General features: G+C 42.1%; 1 protein-coding gene and 1 long non-coding RNA gene across 3 annotated transcripts in view; one reads left to right on the forward strand and one right to left on the reverse strand.

The window, feature by feature from the left end:
- Positions 1-1,415: 1,415 nt before the first annotated feature.
- On the reverse strand, positions 1,416-6,457 carry LOC114039832. Of its 2 annotated transcripts, none has more exons than XR_003568708.1 (3): positions 5,904-6,457; positions 3,124-3,257; positions 1,416-2,676 (listed from the first exon to the last, which is right to left on the reverse strand). It is a non-coding gene; the product is annotated as an uncharacterized LOC114039832 (long non-coding RNA). The 2 variants fall into 2 exon arrangements; XR_003568707.1 differs by lacking the exon at positions 5,904-6,457 and adding an exon at positions 4,892-5,019.
- HPSE2 (heparanase 2 (inactive)) overlaps positions 3,385-17,868 on the forward strand; it is a 703,572-nt gene continuing 689,088 nt past the window's right edge. The window contains exons 1-2 of the mRNA XM_027857706.1: positions 3,385-3,681; positions 7,002-7,159. Coding sequence (XP_027713507.1) covers positions 3,422-3,681; positions 7,002-7,159 — 418 coding nt within the window. The 5' untranslated portion in view covers positions 3,385-3,421. The remainder of the gene's footprint in view (positions 3,682-7,001; positions 7,160-17,868) is intronic.

The raw sequence follows: 17,868 nt of genomic DNA on the forward strand, positions 1-17,868 counted from the left end.
AAGGCTGTTTCAGACCTGAGGCTTTCCACGAAATGGAGAGCATTTTTTTTTTTCCCAGGAGACTCCAACATTATTTACCTCTTTGTATACAATACTTAACAGGTTGGATAAGGTTACAATCCCCACCTGCAGGAAGGTCACGGGACTCTGGGGTCTGACACCATTCACTTGTAGGTCACCCAAGCTAAGCCCACCATTTGATTTACTCATATATTTGCTTTAATCCTTCAAGGCTGTATAGCAATAGAGGCATGCTTATTAGTCATTAATATACTTGCAGTCTTTCTTACTAATTAGTTTGATGTTATATATACAAAAGGAACTACAAAGACACAGACCCTGTCCCCAAGGAGCTTATAAATAAGCCACAATGCTGATTCATAACCCCTACACTAATGGGTCCACAGACCACAGAATAAAAAACACAATGAATCAGCCTTAGATGGCTACCCTAAAATAGATTTCTCTCGTTCTCTCTCTCTCTCTCTCTCTCTCTCTCTCTCTCTCTCTCTCTCTCCTTTTTGATAGGAGACTAGGGTAAACGGGTCTTTGAGCTAGGGAGTGGGCAAAGTACTATGGATGCTTAGACCAGCTAAGGCAGCAGGAAAGCAGTCAGATTCTTCTCTGATTAGACTTGGGCTTTCTGGTACTATTTATAAATGTTATTGAGATAGTTTCTGAGTCCTGATGTCCTGAGACATAACTACAGAATTATGAAGGCTAGAGGGGATATATATCATCAGCAATTAAAAAGCAAGTACTTTATTATATCAGTGCTGACTTTCTGCGCTTCCCAGGGGTTCTGCTGAAAATATCTCTGGCTAGCTAAAGTAACTAAGACACCAGCCTTCACATACACATCAGAATAAAAATAAAAATTATAGGCAGTACAATGCATAGTGAGCCAGATACTCCAAAAGCCTAACTTTTCCCTTAGTTACAAGCATAGCCATTATAAAAAACCCAAACTATTAACTCTTCAGTTCTCCAGTGTATCACACAGCAAACCTTGGTATAGTTGCTAAAAGAGAAAAATCTGCAATAGTAGTGTTCTCAGACATTTGAAAACTCTAGTACATTATTCATGTGCTGCTCGGCTCTGGCCCTGAATACCGCAAATGAGGAAACCACTGCTTGAATTTGCAGTCATTTGCACATTCATACATTGTTTTATAAACCTTCATAAAATCATTCATAAGTCACCATATAGAAATAATACAAAGCAAAAACTACTTTAGTAAATACACATACACCTCTGTCTATGCTGTATCCTTCTGACCAAGGATAGGGGTGGTATGGCATACTAGGAAGGATACTAAACATGTTATCAGGAAGACAGGTCAGGTCCCTTCTTTGTACTTATTAGCTATATAGGTAAATCATCCAATGGAGGATCAAATGAAATATCTGTAAAGCACTTAGCACAATGCCTGGCATGTAGTAGGCACCATATAATTGCTTATTCCTCCCCCCCCCTTTATTCAGCCACTGGGAGCCTTGGTCTTTTTAGCTTTAATAGGCTAAAGAGCATAAGACTATTCAACTCCAAGGTTTTTTTTGGTAAGGAAAGCCCTTAGTAACTTGCTAAGTGTATGCTATAGAAATGTGAATTATTAACAGCAAGTTTTGTTTTTTTAATGAACTGCTTGGTTAATTTCATCATGTACTTTGCTCTATGAAGCAGTCACTTATGTTGCAAATTATAGTTAAAATAATCTCCTCTTAAAAGACTGGAATATTGGAAAAACTCCACAGCATTAATGGTAAGTGAGGGGGTGAAGAGATGGGCCCAGAACAAGAAATAAGTTCTACCACCTTAATTTTAGATGTGGTGGACCGCTTGGCATGGAAGGGGATCCGTGTCCTCTTTGGAGCTCGCCAAACTTCCTCCAGACAGAGCCAAGGCTGCCCCTTGCCTAGGCATTTCCACTTGCCATGCAGGCCCCTTTCTCTGCCACAGTGGTGGTGGGGTTTGGATTATGAATTAATTCTTCAGTCTCCAGAATCACTGGGTTGGCAGGCTCTGTGCTTGTGCAGTACTGGCTTCTTCACCTCTTCCTTGGTTGTCCTGGGAAGCTGGGCTGAGAGGACTCTTTATTAGGTAGCTCCTTCACTTTGCCAGCAACTTTCTGGAGATGTAGATGGAAGATCCTGCTTCCTTTCTGCACGGCTAGGGTGAGAGCCAAAGTATTCCGGCTAGGGCATCTCTCTCAGTTGCTTTGCTTCTTTACTGGGGTTAGTTGGATGGTAATGAAAATGCTAACTCTCTTCCCTTCCTTTGGATAGAAGAAACAAAGGCCTGCATCCTTCTCTTTCTTCCACTGGGAGACGGGCTAGAGAGGGTGGACCTCGGGTAGGTAGGTAGAGCTGCAGCCAAGACAAACGACGCAGACGACTTGTACTCCTAATCCTCATTGTTACCCGCTAAAGATTTGTTTGCCCTTTGCTCTGGGGAAATCCCACCCACGAGCAAAAAAAAAAAAAAATGGTTTTCAGTCTCGGCCCTGGGCACAGCGGCAGAGGTCCTTGGCCACTCCTGAGCAGCCGGGTCTCTACTAGTGCGGTCATAGAGCTGCTTGGGCTCCGTTCCATCTCCCAGGGGAACAGCTGGGGAGCAGAGACGGTTCTTTCACCGGGTCACGGTCTGTTTTCCTTCTGGGAACTGCCCTTTTCCCCCTAAAGGTTAAAAGATACATCTAGGTTGCTGTTCTGTGTGTTGCAGACACGACTGAACTTAGACAAGCTCACTGTGCAATTTACGCGTGGTATTAGTTACCTTCCCCACCGCAGAACCCCACCCCCACTCTCCTTTTTTTCTCCCAACCCAAAAAAGGTCACCGCTAGAGAACTGTCGGTGGTTTCCAAAATGCCTATTGATGTAAGGGGAAACAACAACCCGTTAAATATACATCAGGTGAAAAGGACTCTGGCCGGGCATAACTTGCCTGTCGGATCGCAGAAATAAGGAAAACTGGGCAGCCTGTCCCATCCCCGGAATATTAGAACACTACCGTTACATTCCCCTTTCCCAGATCCAGACTCTAGAGGGTTAAACCAGGAGACTACAATTCTCTCACCCCCCCTTCAGTTCCCCAACTTCCCGCCTCCCCCCACCTCCCTTACCTTTAAAAAGTTACAAAATGTCTGCAGTCAGTCTAAATCTCTTAAAGGGGCGGCGCTGGTGAACGAGGACTCTTGGCACTAGTCGCCGAAAAGGCTGGCCAGGGGCGTGAGTTCGCTCCACCAGCACCAAAACACTGAAAAAAAAAAAAAAAAAAAAAAGGAAGAGAAAAAAAGGGGGGGGAGGCAGACAGACACACACTTTAGATAAGGACAATTAGTCACCAGCAAGACCCTGTAGAAAGAAGGGGCTCAAATCAGAGGGATTTAATTAGGGAGTTCCGTGCCTGTTCTCCACGCTATGCCCTATACCAGCTCTTGCCCCCTTGCGCTCCTAAGCCCCATGGCGCTGTGGCTTGCTCTGATGCTCCATCTCTCTCTTTCCTCCCAAGCTGGAGACAGGAGAACTTTTCCTGTAGGCAAGTCTCAAGGTGTGAAGGAAAAGACCCTGATTCTTCTCGATGTGAGCACCAAGAGCCCTGTCAGGACAGTCAATGAAAACTTCCTCTCTCTACAGCTGGACCCTTCCATCATTCATGATGGCTGGCTCGATTTCTTAAGGTAAGGCAGGGGCTTCGATATATCATACTTTTTTTTTTTTTAAACAACCCCCAACCCCTCCCATCCCCCATTCCAAGAACGGAAAGGAAAAAAAAAGCAGATCTCTCTCAAAGCAAAGATAGAACGAGGCTTTTCTTCTGGATATCCTGCTCTGGGGCTGTAACTTGTGATTGAGAAAAGCAATGTTTTCTATTAAGATGCACATGTTTGCAATGCAGAAAAGCATTTCAGAAACTTATCAGTTATGACTGAAAAAATGTTGTGCTCACATATATCCACAACAATTAGCCCTCCCTGTTTCCTATTGAAAAGAAACAAGACCAGGGGGCTAGTTGCAAACTGAAGAAATGTCTCTGGCAACAAAGACCTGAGAGGAAGGGGTGTGAGTGTCTGTGTTGTGGAACCGCGCGCGCCTGTGTCTGCACTGTGCAGGGATCGCACGAAAGTGGAATTTTCCACGGAAAGATCGTTTCTCTAATTTTCTCCCACTCCCAGCTGGAGAGCAGAGACTGATCGGCGAACAAAAATGGATTTATTATTATTATTTTTAAACTAAATATCTTCCGTTGTCTCCTCCAGCCCTTAGGGCTGGCAAACAGCTTTTTATATATGGAATGCCCCCCCCCCCAGTCCCTCCTCCTCAAGTCTTCTGCGGTAACAGTGCATAGTTTAGTTTTTCTTGAAAGAAAAAAATATCCTCGTCCCGATCTTACAGTATATGAAGGAAGCTTAAAGTAGCCCTAAAATACTTCGGGAATGTTTCTAAGTTTCAATGGGTCGCAGGCGGATTAGCAAACGAAGGCGTATGGACCAAAGTTTGCCCAACTGATCTCTGATCTCTGGGCTATGCCAAGGAATTCGCTTTGCATTTTCCCAGTTTTCTTTTTTTTTCTTTTTTTAAACTCCCTGGCTCTTGCAATCGCGATCCATCCGCATCAGGGACGAGGAGATGTAGTGTAAAATAAAGCCTCTACAAAGTTGAAAGTAAATGTTGGCTTTAAAAAATTCTTTCCAACACTGAGCCTCAGCTATGGGTAAGCCTTCCTAAAGCCCCGAGTCTCCAGCAGAGAGACAGAGAGAGAGATAGAAGGCTCGCCCAGTCCCACTTTTCTTTTCTCGAGGCTGCTATCCGATGCTCTTCTTTCGTGAGTAATTTCACTCATTGGGAAATGCATCTTTTGCTCCCGGCCCCAAGAACCGGCCTTCCTACCTCAGAGGGAGAATCCGCCGGATCTCCCGGGAGCTGCAGGGGATTGAGACACGTGGAGTGTTGCTTCCACGTGGAATGAAACATCCCGGGCGGGAGGACCTTTCCAGACAGCAGGGGAGCCGTCTCGATCCTTGTCAACGTCTCTGCTGCCGGGGTGAGGGAAAACAGCGTAGGGCGGCTTGTTTTTTCTTTTAGAAAGCGTGCTCGTGTGGCCAAGGAGAGTATCCATGTGGATGCGTGTCTCTTTACGCAGTGCGAATGTGTGTATGGCAATAGGCGCGCGTTTCTTGAAATAAACATGACATGTTTGTGATGGACAGCATGCACTAGCTTGTCTGTTTTAGTTTCAGAAAAAAAAAACCAAACCAAAACCAACTTTACAGCCATGCTATGCTTTCCATGCTGGCTGCAGAAATGATTTTTATAACGGCCGGTTTTATGGAAAGATGTCCGGAGTTTATTTGAGAGTTTGCAATGCCTGTGTGTGCATTAGAGAAAGATGCCACACAATGGCATGGCGTTCTTTTCACAGCTTGCTCAGGTGCAGAAATGTAATTGTGGAATTTGGAGATCCTCCTGTGCCCTCCCTAACGCCACGTTTCAGTGGCTTCTTTTACCCAGTGACCGTTCCTGCAGTGGGTCACCTCGGCCTTTAAGCCCAGAAATCCCTTCCATTTACTTAACCGTGACCTCCAGAGGGGACTTGATTTATTCTACCCCATTTTCTAATTTGGTCCTTTCCCTCTCCACCCTCATCCCCTTTACATATCTCCCTAGAGTCTCCAGTTAGAATTAGACTCCCCAGTTCTAAGTCAGGAAAGTGTTAAAAAAAATTTTTTTAACCAACAAATCCAGAACTGAAAACCCATGCATCATTTTCTCTTATTCTCTATTCCTTCCCCCTCCCTCAAATTCTCCCCTATGGTAATATCAATGGGCTGTAATGGGATACAAGAGTTATTCGGCTAATTATTTTGGTTGCTTACTTTCTGGAGCTCCCATGCTTACTTACGTTGCATCCAAAGTTCCATTCTCCTTTAAATGCCGCAGTTGCAAAATTGGCTGCTTATACTTCTCCAAGCAGAAAAGTTCCAAATTCCTAGGTTTAACTTACCGCCCTCATACCTGCATGAGCTTTACCTCCTGTTTGCAGGGGGTTTGCAAAAGTTTGCAAAAAGCTCCCAAATGCGGAGCACGAGGCAGGAAAATAAAGCAGAGACCAAGCCCAGGGTTGCCTTTCCATAGAGCAGGCTGGGTTTCAGCAGTTGGAGAAACTGCACATTCCCAGGTTAAAAGCACTGCATACTTTTTTTTCTCCGGAAGACAAGAAGTTCTGTGATCTACCCCAGCAATCTCTCTGCCCCGAGGACTACGGGGTGGATGGGGTTAAAAAGTCACTGTAGAAGGAAATTCAACTTAAAAAAAAATCGGAGGTCACCAGAATTGTGGGCTAGGGAAAGTCTTCCAACAGCGGGGCTGGACTGAGAGGCAGCGAGCAGGTTTACCTGTTGCTAAAGCCTCACTAGGCGGCAGCTGATCGGGAAGCAGAGGAGAGCCGGGCTTCTGCAGCCGGGAGCCGGGCGTCCGCAGCCGGGAGCCGGGCGTCCGGAAAGCGCGCTGGGCAGCCGCAGAGCGGAGTCCCCCCTACGCTGGCGCTACTGCCCCTCACGTCCGCCGCAGCAGCCGAAGTTCCTTCTTTAAACAACAAGTAAAAGAAAGACAATGCAACCCACCAGTATTTTTAGATTCCCGATTTAAAAGGTGCCTCCGCTGTACCTGAGAGTTGAGGTCACAGCCCCAGGGGAACTGGCAACCCTGGGAGCTCGGCAGCTTTAGCGCCGGTAATGTTGGACGGCCCCGCTCCGTCTGGCCAAAGTCCCGACAAAGTTACGCGGGACTGACTTGCAGGAAGGAGGAAGCGAAGCAGCCGAGCCCGGCGCTGCGTGGGGAGCAGGAGCAGGCGGAATTCCCACTCTGAATGGTCCCCGGCCTCGGCTCCCGATGTCCCCAGAGGGACTGGAGGGCGCGATGCACTCTGCCCCTGGCGACCCAGGCTTGCTTTTTACTCACCGATTCCCTCATTCCTCTTACCTCTCTCTTCTCTTCTCAGCTCTAAGCGGTTGGTGACCCTAGCCCGGGGATTGTCGCCCGCCTTTCTGCGTTTCGGGGGCAAGAGGACAGATTTCCTCCAGTTCCAAAACCTGAGGAACCCAGCGAAAAGTCGCGGGGGCCCTGGTCCTGATTACTATCTCAAGAACTACGAGGATGGTGAGAAACTCGATTCACCTTGATGCTGGGTGCGAGGGAGCGGGCCCGCTGGTGCAGCGGGAAAGGAGATGAAAGCCTGCCAGACAGGCCTAGGGACCTTTTCAAAAATCCCTAAAAAGCCCTTGGCCCCTGGTAAGAAAGGCCCCTGCCTTTGGATACGTTTGCGTGATTTTTTTGTGGGGCAATGAAAAGCTCTTCTGATATCTCTCCTTCCAAGCTGAGCGGTAGCCCCACTCTGTATTGGAGAAATTTTGGAGGAAGGGAATAGTATCAGGCCTTTCCTGCCTTGGGGTGGCTTCCGGAGATACTTTCAGGTGTGTTGGATAATGCCACCGGAACGTCATCCCATGTTGGCCGGAGGAAAAAAACTGTACAGGGAAAAAAATCGGCATCTTTCAGGACTAAAGATCTGCTTCAAGTGTCAGACCTGGGGCCTTAGAAGAAAGAAATTTAGTTTTTCTTTTGATGTGTTTTTTGTACCCTTTAGGCTTATCTGTGATGCCTTCCACTATTCCTTTTCTGGCCAGTCTGTTCAGGTCTAGAGAATTATCTTAAAATGCTTCCGGGTTTGAAAAGCATCCTTTCTGCTGGTGAAAGAACTACTAAAACAGCATTATTTCATGTAGACTACATTTCTATTAGTCCTAATTCACAACTTTTCATGTTTACTAGAGGGACAGGCTGACCCTTAACATCTCTTTCAGTTAGTGCCTTGGGTTCAAGTTGATTTGTTTTCAGGGTAGGTTTGTAGGACAGAGACGGTCTATGATGATGTCCTCTTGTGGGTTGACACTTCTCCTTGCCTTTTTAAGGGGTTAAAATGCAGTTTTTGTCTTTAAGGGACTTAAAGCCAAGGTTGCAAAGCTACCCACCCTGTGTTTCTTACACATAATTTCCAGGATTTTTCTGGGAAAGAAGTGTGTGGGCTTCTTTTCTTATCTATGCTCTTCTTTCCTTTTCGTTTTCCTTCTGCTTATCTAGTGTGTGCACTGAATAAGAGATTCCAGGAAAGATGTTTCACTCTTTGATTACACCTGAGGGATGTCTACACATCTAGGGGAGGTAGAGAGAAGCCAGTGTTGGTACAGGTTTAGCCTGAGAAGTCTAAATGGCCTTTGTGAAGGAACCTTTGACATGTCCTTGGGATAACAGGATCATAGATAGACAGTTGGAAGGGATCTTAGAATGCTTCTGGTCCAACCTCATCATTTCCCATGTGAAGAGGCAGAAGCCCAAAGAAAATGGACTTATCCAAGGTCATACAAGTAGTAAATAGTAGACCAAGTGTTCATTTTTGTAAAAAACAGATTTTTTTTTGATGTCCTTTGTTTTTAAACCACCTAAATTTTCCTCTCCCTCTTCCACAAAACCATCCTTTATAAAAAAGAATAAAAAAGGAGGAAGAAAACAAGTTCAGCAGAGCTGATCAATACATCCCAAAAGGCTGACAGTTACTTCTATTCCATGTTCCACATCTGGCGACTTCATTTCTGCAAGACAGCTGAGTGAGGGTGACGAGGTATCTTTTAAAATCTCTTCTTTGAGACCAAGCTTGGTCATTGTAATTTCAAAACATTCAGCGTTAGTTATTTTACTGCTCTTCTTTCCATGTGCATTGTTGTTGCAATTGTTTCTACTGATTTCTTGGTTCTGCTTCTTCACTTTGCATCGCTTTGTATAAGTCATTCCATGCTTCTCTGTGCTCTTCGTGGGCCATGTTTCTTGCAGCATTGTAATGTTCCTTTGTGTTTGGATGCCCCGTTTTGTTTAGCCACTCCCCAATCGATGGGTATTGACTTTGTTTCCAAGAACTGGGATCCTGAGACAGGTCGTCTGCCTCCAAACAATTTTGTTTTTCTTCTACAGTTTGTTTTTTCTCTCTAAGATGGATTCTCTGATGTTGAACAAGGCTTCCAAACTGGCTGAAGGCCTTCTCATGTGCATTACATTTATTTTTAGAGTTAATTGTGTAGGGGAGTGCATTTATTTGTCTGAGTCTTTTACGAGGGTGAATGTTACAGTTGTGGGAGAAAAGAAGGGATTCTGCAGAAAGATTTCTCTGTTATACATGCACAAGGAAAAAAAATAAATTACAATATAATAACAGCCCTGGAGAGGTTTGACAGAAAGGTCTACAGCCTAAAGCCTATTAGTTCATGTTGTTATTGTCAGCATTGTGATGGGAGACTAGAGATGGGATGAATATTAGTGATTTTGCTGATTAAACAGCTCTTTCATGTTCATTTTCCATTAAACATGCTTTCCCTGTTGTTTATGGTAAAACTTGCAAGAGTCCCAGGAATCCCAGGGTGGGGGGGGGGGAATGAAAAAAAAAAAAAAGACTGGTATAAGTTTAGGAATTGGCTTTCTTCTGTCAAACTTCTACCCAGGGATAGAATTACTGATTCTTTGAGAACAATAAGATCTGTTTAAAATGAAGGATGCAATTTGCCTCTTTTGTAAAAGGAGAAAGTGGGCACCCTGGGGAGAGAGGAAATTGGCAGAAGGCCGTGGCCTATAAAACTTCATAGAATCAAAAAAATCAGAGATGGAAAAGATTTGAGAGGTCATCTTCAGTCCACTCACCTCTTCAGGGGCTGGTGCCGACGTAGCATTTAATCTGGGATAGTCTCTATTGCTTTGTCCAGTCTGGTATTTAAATGTCTCCAGAAATGGGATTTTTACCATTCTTCCTGAGGAAGACAGTTCTCCTGTCCCAAAGGTTATTGCCAGCAAATTTTTCTTGAGGTTCAGCTTTCCTTTTTTCTAGCTGCCCACCAGCTACCTAGTTCTCTTTGTCTTTTCTGGGTTCCTACCCTATCATCTGCTGTCTGTGTCTTAGCTTTTAAAAATAATACTCTCCTATAGCTGTTTTTTATTCAAGCTACCTGGATCCAGTTCTTTGAAAACTTTCTTTAAAGTCAGTCCCTCCAGACACTAATAGAGTTTATTGCTCTTAGCCAAACCCTTTCTGATTTATGTTTCTCTGGTAATAAGATGCTATGAACTGTATCAGTATTTGAGGTTCCAGCAGAGTTAAAGAGACTGCCTTATTTCTACCTTTTGATACATAAACATCTCTAAATCATACCTGTAGTTTTTGTGGCTTTGTGTTATATTCCCAATTTCAAGCTATTGAACTTTCAGCAAAGACCTTTTACAAATTGGGTACATCTCCAGGGGGCTTCCAACCTATCATTACTATTCTTATCATAAGATAAGTGAACCTCCTGGGTGAATGGTACTGAGCTAGGCACTTGTGTATAAGGATAACTGACAACATAATACTATAAGGTTTGCAAAGTGCTTTATATGCAATATCTCATTTGATCCTCACAACAGCTTTTCTAGAAGAATGGTACAGATTTTATCTCCATTTTTTAGATGAGAAAATTAAGTCCCAGAAAGATTAATTTTGAACCCATTTAAATCAAAAATAGGCTAACAGGATAAATTGAACTCAGAAGGTGTACCTGTAACATAACACTTTTGTTAAGGCCAGATGATAGCTAATATTTATATGTATACACTTAAAGGTTTTTCATTTTGCTATTTTTCAGTAAAATGCCATTTTCCCTTTTCTCCCCCCTTCCCCCATTGAGCTGTGTATGTGTGGGGTGTGTGTGTGTGCGTGTGTGTGTGTGTGTGTGAATGTGATATTTTGTAAGAAGGAATTTTACAAAGAAAAAAAAGAGAAGTTTGGAGCATTGATTGAGAGGATCCTGAGAATTTAGAGAGGTCAAGAAAGGATAGGAGGAGATCATAACTGGTTTCTTTAGTTGTAATGCAGATGAGGCCCGTTATGTGGGCCATTGAATCCCTTGATGATGGATTTTACTGGTGACTTCATTTATATTTCTGTCCCTGTTTAGTTCCTTAGTATTATTTGTTTCCCATGACATACATCATTAATAAAAGCAAGTTATATGCTCCATAGCTTCAATTTTCATAAAATAATTTATGAGCACATTAAGGCACCTGCCTGAATACAACTCTATACAACTCTGTTTATGGAAATATTCCTTTTGGAAAGTTTCCTAATTATGCTTTCAGTGATAATGCATCTTGTCGGTCATTCTGTCAATCAGTATTTATTAAGTGCCCACTATGTGCCAGGCACTGTGCTAAGTACTGGGGATAACAAAGAAAGACAAAAGACAGCCCCAGCTCTCAAGGATCTCACAGCCTATTGGAGGATGCCACGTGTAAACAACTATGTACCAACAAGCTAGAGACTGGATAAATGGGAGAGAGTCAGTACTGGGAAAGTACTAGCATTAAGAGAACTAAGGAAAGGCTTCTTGTAGAAGATGGGGAATCCTCTAATCATAGAATTTTAAAGTGGACTGCACTTTGGAAATAGGTAAGGTAGCCCAGTCTCTTTATTTTACCAGTGAGGAAATGGTTTTAAAAGGGATGCAAATATCATAAAGATGAATAACTTAATTTATAATTAGAAACTCTTCTTTCCGTCCCCCAAATAACCTCTTTTGGTCAACTTAGCTTTCTTGTAAATTGGATGCTTTGTTTGACTTATGCCCAACAACAAAACTTTGGGTTGATTTTTTAAAGTTTCATCCACTCTTTCGAAACTGTATCTTATCTGGCCTTCAGTTTTTTCTGTTTTTCTTCTTCATAATGAAACCTTTAATGTACACATCTTGAACTCACCCGCCCTTGAAATTCATCTTCCTAAAATGTTATTCCTCCGCTCAAATGCCTTTCGAGGCTTCTTTCTACTTATAGAATACAATTCAATTCAATTCAGCAAACATTTATTAAGCACCTACTTTATGTAAGGTACCATCCTAGGGGTACAAGAACAAAAACAATTTCTGCCACCAAGGAGCTTACATTCTACTGAAAGTTCCAAGTCCTCAGCTTGTCTTTTAAGGCCTTCCACATTCTGCCCAGAGTCTGCTTTTCCAGCCTTTATCCCCCCTTTCCCCCACTACCTCTCATCACAACTCCTCCATTCTTGCCAGACTGCTCAACTTATGTCCCCCAATCATGCCTTACTTATGTTCCTTTAGTATCAGAGAATCATTAACCTAGAGCTTAGAGGAGGTTGTTTCTAGACTAATCACCTAGTATCCAACTGCCTCATTTTACAAAAGAAACTAAATCCCAGGGAGGTTAGTTAAGTCACTTGCCCAAGGATACACACGCAGCTAGTAAGTGGCATAATCCAAACTCAGACTCCAGTTCTTTGGTTCCAAATCCAGCACTCTTCCCCATCTACCATTTTGTTTTCATAAGGGCTCTAAGCCACAGGAGCTTCCATTTGGAGCACCAGCCCATCCTGAGTGGTCTCCATTCCCATTTTTGATATTCTGCCACTGTTACTGCAAAGGCAGAAGGGAGCAGTTTTGTATTCTCTCTTTGTCTCATGGTTTGCCACAACCAAAGGATCCGTCACTTACTGGCTGGTCTGCTGGTGATGAGCCTCTTCCCACACTCAGAAAACAGACCCGATTTCTTGTCTACACTTGAAGCCTTTTCAGCAGGGTAGAGTCTAGCCTAGCAGAATTTGCAGCCCATCATTGTAGACTTTGAGAACCCAGAGTCACCTCCACTAGAGTAGGCCATTTGGGAGGATCTTGTATGTAATTCCTTGGCAGACTTTTTGGATATTTGCTTTTCATCATTTTGAACATGTCACCAACATTCTTGAAAGTCTAAGGTGACGGGGCCCCTTACATTCTGTGTATAAGAACCAATATCTAGCTTCTGTTGACCTAATGTGGATTTTTCAGTCATTTTCCCTACTTGTTCCCATGCCTTGCTTTGGCTCTGCCTGCTGAACCCTCTGCAGTTTGTCTGATGTTTCCCTAAATTTCAGCTGCCTTTTTCTTTTGTTTTTTTCAATTAGCAAGCATTTTTTTCTTCCCCTCTTATTTCCAGTCATTGGGGGGGGGCCCAAACAAACCCTTTTTAACAAATACATAGTAAAGCAAAACAGTTCCTTTCCTGTCTTTCTGTCAAGCATCCCCTCTTTCACAAAGAGCTAGAATCCCACTGTATAGGCGGGCTTTCTTGGTGAAATAAAAGTGAGATGGTTATTTTCCTCCTCCAGATTCCATGAGTGCCAAACATTACATAACATGAATGTGTTTCGAATACCCAAGTAAATATTTATCTATTTGTAAACTTGAACTCTTGTATCTTTCAGTAAAACTTTATTTCGCATAAACATTCCTTGAAATTAAACATAATTCAACAAGTAATTTTTGAGAGTCCAACTTGTATCCTGTTCTGCTCAGGATCCTGGGGAGATACAAGAGAGTAACAATAGCTTACATATATGTAGCACTTGCAGGCTTGCAGAATATTTACATACCTCATTTCTTTTGAGCGTCATAACAAACTTGTGAAGTTAATGATACACTATCTCTATTTTGTAGAAGAGGAAACTGGAGTTGCTTTTTTAAAAATAATTTTATGTTTGGAACTATATTCTCTTGATCCTCTCCACTCCCCAGTCAGGAGAGCAAGAAAAATGAAACCTATATTACTACATACAAGTGTGTTGTTCGGTCCTGTCCAACTCTTTGTGATCCCATGGACCTCACTTTTTATGGAGTTTTCTTGACAAGGATACTGGAGTAGTTTGCTGTTCCTTCTCCAGTGGATTAAGGCAAACAGAAGTTAAGTGACTTGCCCAGGGTCTGAGGTCAGATTTGAACTCAGGTTTTCCTGACTTCAGGCCCAGTGCTCTATCTACTCTATCCAGCACATATCTGCTTCCTATACAAATGTGTACAGTCAAACAAAACAAACTCTCATATTGGTGAGGTTCCATTTCAGGTACAATGCTTGGCACATAGCAGGTGCTTAATAAATGCTTGTAGATGTTTTTTGGGATAAAAGGAAACAGTAAATAAACATGTTTAAAAATATTTAAAAAATAAAATATAGGTTTCCCTAGTTAAAAAAAAAATGCTTGTAGACCAACTGGCTCATTGACTGAAAGAGTGGTTTGGTGAATTGCCATATATTCACACAACCAGTAAGTGTTGGTGATAGTATTTGATCCCACGTCTTATTGACTCCTCAAACCAGTGTTCTACTATACCCCATTGCTTTCTAAAAGAAACCGCATCTTCAGACCCCGCAAAGGGCTTGCAACCATTTTGGGAGACAAGACTGACACACATGAAATTATTAGAAAACAGTACTAAGACTATGTAACAAAGTGCTAAAATAACTGTAAATCAAATACCTAAGATATGTAGAACAGATGTTAACTTGAGGGAAGGAAGAGCTCGGCACTGGCCAGAGCTATCCTGGAGGCTCCGTGTAGGAAGGAAGGGGAAACTGAGCTGTACGAGGAGGACAGTAGGATTGGGATGGGTCGGGGGTTAAACTGGGAGTGTTCCAGAGTTGGAGGGATAGTGTCAGGCAATGCCAGGAGTCACAAATAGGGCATGTTTTAGAGATGGTAAGGGATGGACCAGACAACTGGAGGATTAATGTTAGGAAGTACCATTGGATCTTTAGTGGTACCAGGCTATGGAGGGTATTGAAACCCAGACAGTATAATAAAAATAGCACTAAAGATTGCTAGCATTTATATAGCCATTTTACATATGTTATCTCATTTGGGCCTCACAACCATGCTGGGAGGCAAATACTATTATTATCCTCATTTTAGAGAAGGGGAAACAGGCTGAGAGAGCTTCAGTGACTTGCCCTGGGTCACACAGCTACTAAGTGCCTAAGACAGGATTTGAACTTAGGTCTTCCTGATTCGAAGTCCTAGTACTCTATACATTGATAGAACGTAGATGTGCCCTCAGAAAATCAGTGTGGCCAAGCGAAGCCATATTTGGGACTAGACCCATGATCATAGGGTAGAGTCATTATGCCAATTCACACCTGTGCTTTTCCTTAGCTTCATCATTCCGAAGCTTAATAAATGCACACTGAAAACAAGCCTGCAAATCTATGTCCTCACTAATTGATCCTTTTTTCTAAGATGATGTGGGAAGAGAACACTCACTAACTACTAGATTAGGGCCTGGTAGCCTGGTAGAGCAGGTGGTTGACATAGTCTCTGAGTCAAGGACAATAGGACCCAGTGTGGTATAGTGGGTAGAATCCTGGCTCTGAAATCCAAAGACCTTGCTCTGAATCCTATTACTTAGTGCCTGGGTGATTTTATTTTGTAAAAGCTGAGCCTCCCCATCTCACCCAGGCTCCAAGATCAGGGGCTACTCATGGACTCAGTCCTCCTACTGATCTGACATAGGACCTTTGACTTGCTCAGTTTCTGACCTGCGCCAGTTTGCCTTTTCTTAGGCAACCTGGTGGCCTTTGTACTCACTGTGTTGATGCTAGACTTAGTGTAGACCTCTGTTCAGTTTAGCCTATTGTCACTCAGAACTGACAAACTCCAGAGATCCATCAGCCTCAGCCTCACAAGTAGGTGGGATTATACGAGTGTACCACTACCCCTAGCTCTGGCTTTGTGTGATGTTTGGACAGATCTCTCACCTCTGGAGACTTGGTCCCTTCATCTTTAAAATGAGTGTCACAGATTAGGTCAGGGATTCTTAGCCTGGGATCTGTGAACTTTTGCTTTAAATATGTTGAGAAATGCATTTTTATATAACTTTTTATTTTTATATGTTTAAATATAATTATTTCATACAGCTATTACATATATAATATCTAATTTAGCATGTATCATATAATTTTATACATATATAAGATAAAATTGTATATGTAATAGTATGTACTATATATTTTATGTAGTTATTTAATTGTTGATAAATGCATTTTATATAATTGGTTTAATTTTTGCATATTTATATATAATTTATACATATCTATACATACTTATTTTATAGTTATAGAATTTCGATATGTAATTATATATAATGTTTTGATAATTATTTTTATATAATTGTTGATTAATATATTTTTATGTAATTGGTTATCATTATTATCCTATGTATTTTATTTTATGCATTTAAAAACATTCTGAGAAAGGGGTTCGTTGGCTTCACCAGACTGACTGCCAGAGGGGGCCATAACACACAAAAAAGGTTAAGAACTTCTGGATTAGATATGCTCTAAGGACCCCTTTGGCTTTCAGTCCTGTTAAAATATAGTTCCCTAATTCCTTATCAAAGCCTCTTGGAGATCAGGGGAGAGACCTGGGGAAGGATGTGATTTTGGCAGACCAATAAATAAAATGGTGGCATCCTGGAAAGGGGCACAGGGTTTGTAAAGGAGGTTTGGCAATCTGCTTTGGATGCCAGTAATTAAGGTTCTAAATAGTTAGGTAATTCAGTGGGTGAGAGATCTGGGGTGAGGAAAATCTGACTTCAGATCCAGCCTCAGACACTTACTAGCTGTGTGACTTTGGGCAAGTCACTCAGCCTCAGTTTCCTCATCTGTAAAAGGGGAATAGTAATAGCACCTACCTCCCATCGCTGTTGTGAGGATCAAATGAGATAATGTATGTCAAGTGCTTTGCAAACCTTAAAGCACTGTGTATATGTTAGCTGTAATTAATATTATTATTGTTTCATTACAAGGCTATTTAGTTTTTATTTTTTTAATTCATGGTGACTTACCAAGTAAGATAGTCCTATAAGTAATGGGAACAGCCTGGTCTCCCTCTCAGGCCTGTACAGTCGGAATGACAACCTTTTAGTTGTGTTCAGTCAAGTAAGTATCTGCGATCTTGGGTTAGGGCAGGAAGTACCTCATTTTAGTCTTTGGGGTCCCAGCCCCTAGCAGACTGTGAAGCACATAGTAGAGTCTTAGTAAATATTTGCTGATTGACTACCATACCAAATTTTAGTTTGTTAATATGAAACTTAGAGAAGATACACGCATTTTGTTTCAAAGGAACCTCCCAGCTCTAAATCTGTGGTCCCACAAATTGTACTTGAGGTCCAGGGCGTTTTTGTGCATGTTTGAACACTTAACTTATACTTTTGAATGTTATATGAGGAAGAGGGTAAGGATGTGTCCTAAATTAATGGAGGCTAATGTTAATTTCCTGGTATCCTTTAAGCCAAGAAAATAAACTTTTCTTTATTTTCTTTGCCCCGAAGCCTTGGAATTGAATTAGCAAGGCAATTTAGGATAATATGATCGTGGGATTTGGAGCTGGGAGAGGCCCTAGAGATCACCTAGGCCTAGGGTTCCCTTACCACTTTTGCCATGGACCGCTCTGGCGGTTTGATCAAGCCTATGGACCCCTTCGCAGGAAATTATTTTTAAGTGCATAAAATAAAATATATAGGATTACAAAGGGAATCAATTATATTGAAATATAACTATCAAAATTTAAAAATCCATATTTGTGATATATTAATATATTTATAGCAAGTTTAATAACTGTAGTAATTTTGAATTAGTGGTGAGCATAAATGATATTTTGAGGCATCTGTAACAACTGTAATGTGATGTGAGGCAGCTGGTAGGGCAGTGGATTTGCTGTTAGGAAGATCCAAGTTTAAATTCTGCTTTAGACACTAGCTGTGTGAAGGTCTCTCAGCCTCAGTTTCCCCATATGTAAAGTGGGGGTAATAATTATAACACTTAACCTTTCCAGAGTTGTGATGAGGATCAAAATTAGATAATATTTGTAGGCCTTAGAGTGCTGTGCAAATTTTAGCTATTATTAAAGTGCTATGCAAATATTAACTATTATTATCATTATATGAAAGTATCTGTGATTTCTGCTGTTG

The sequence above is a fragment of the Vombatus ursinus genome, unplaced genomic scaffold, assembly GCF_900497805.2.
Source record: "Vombatus ursinus unplaced genomic scaffold, bare-nosed wombat genome assembly UNPS02000749.1, whole genome shotgun sequence".
Taxonomy (NCBI): Eukaryota; Metazoa; Chordata; class Mammalia; order Diprotodontia; family Vombatidae; genus Vombatus; species Vombatus ursinus.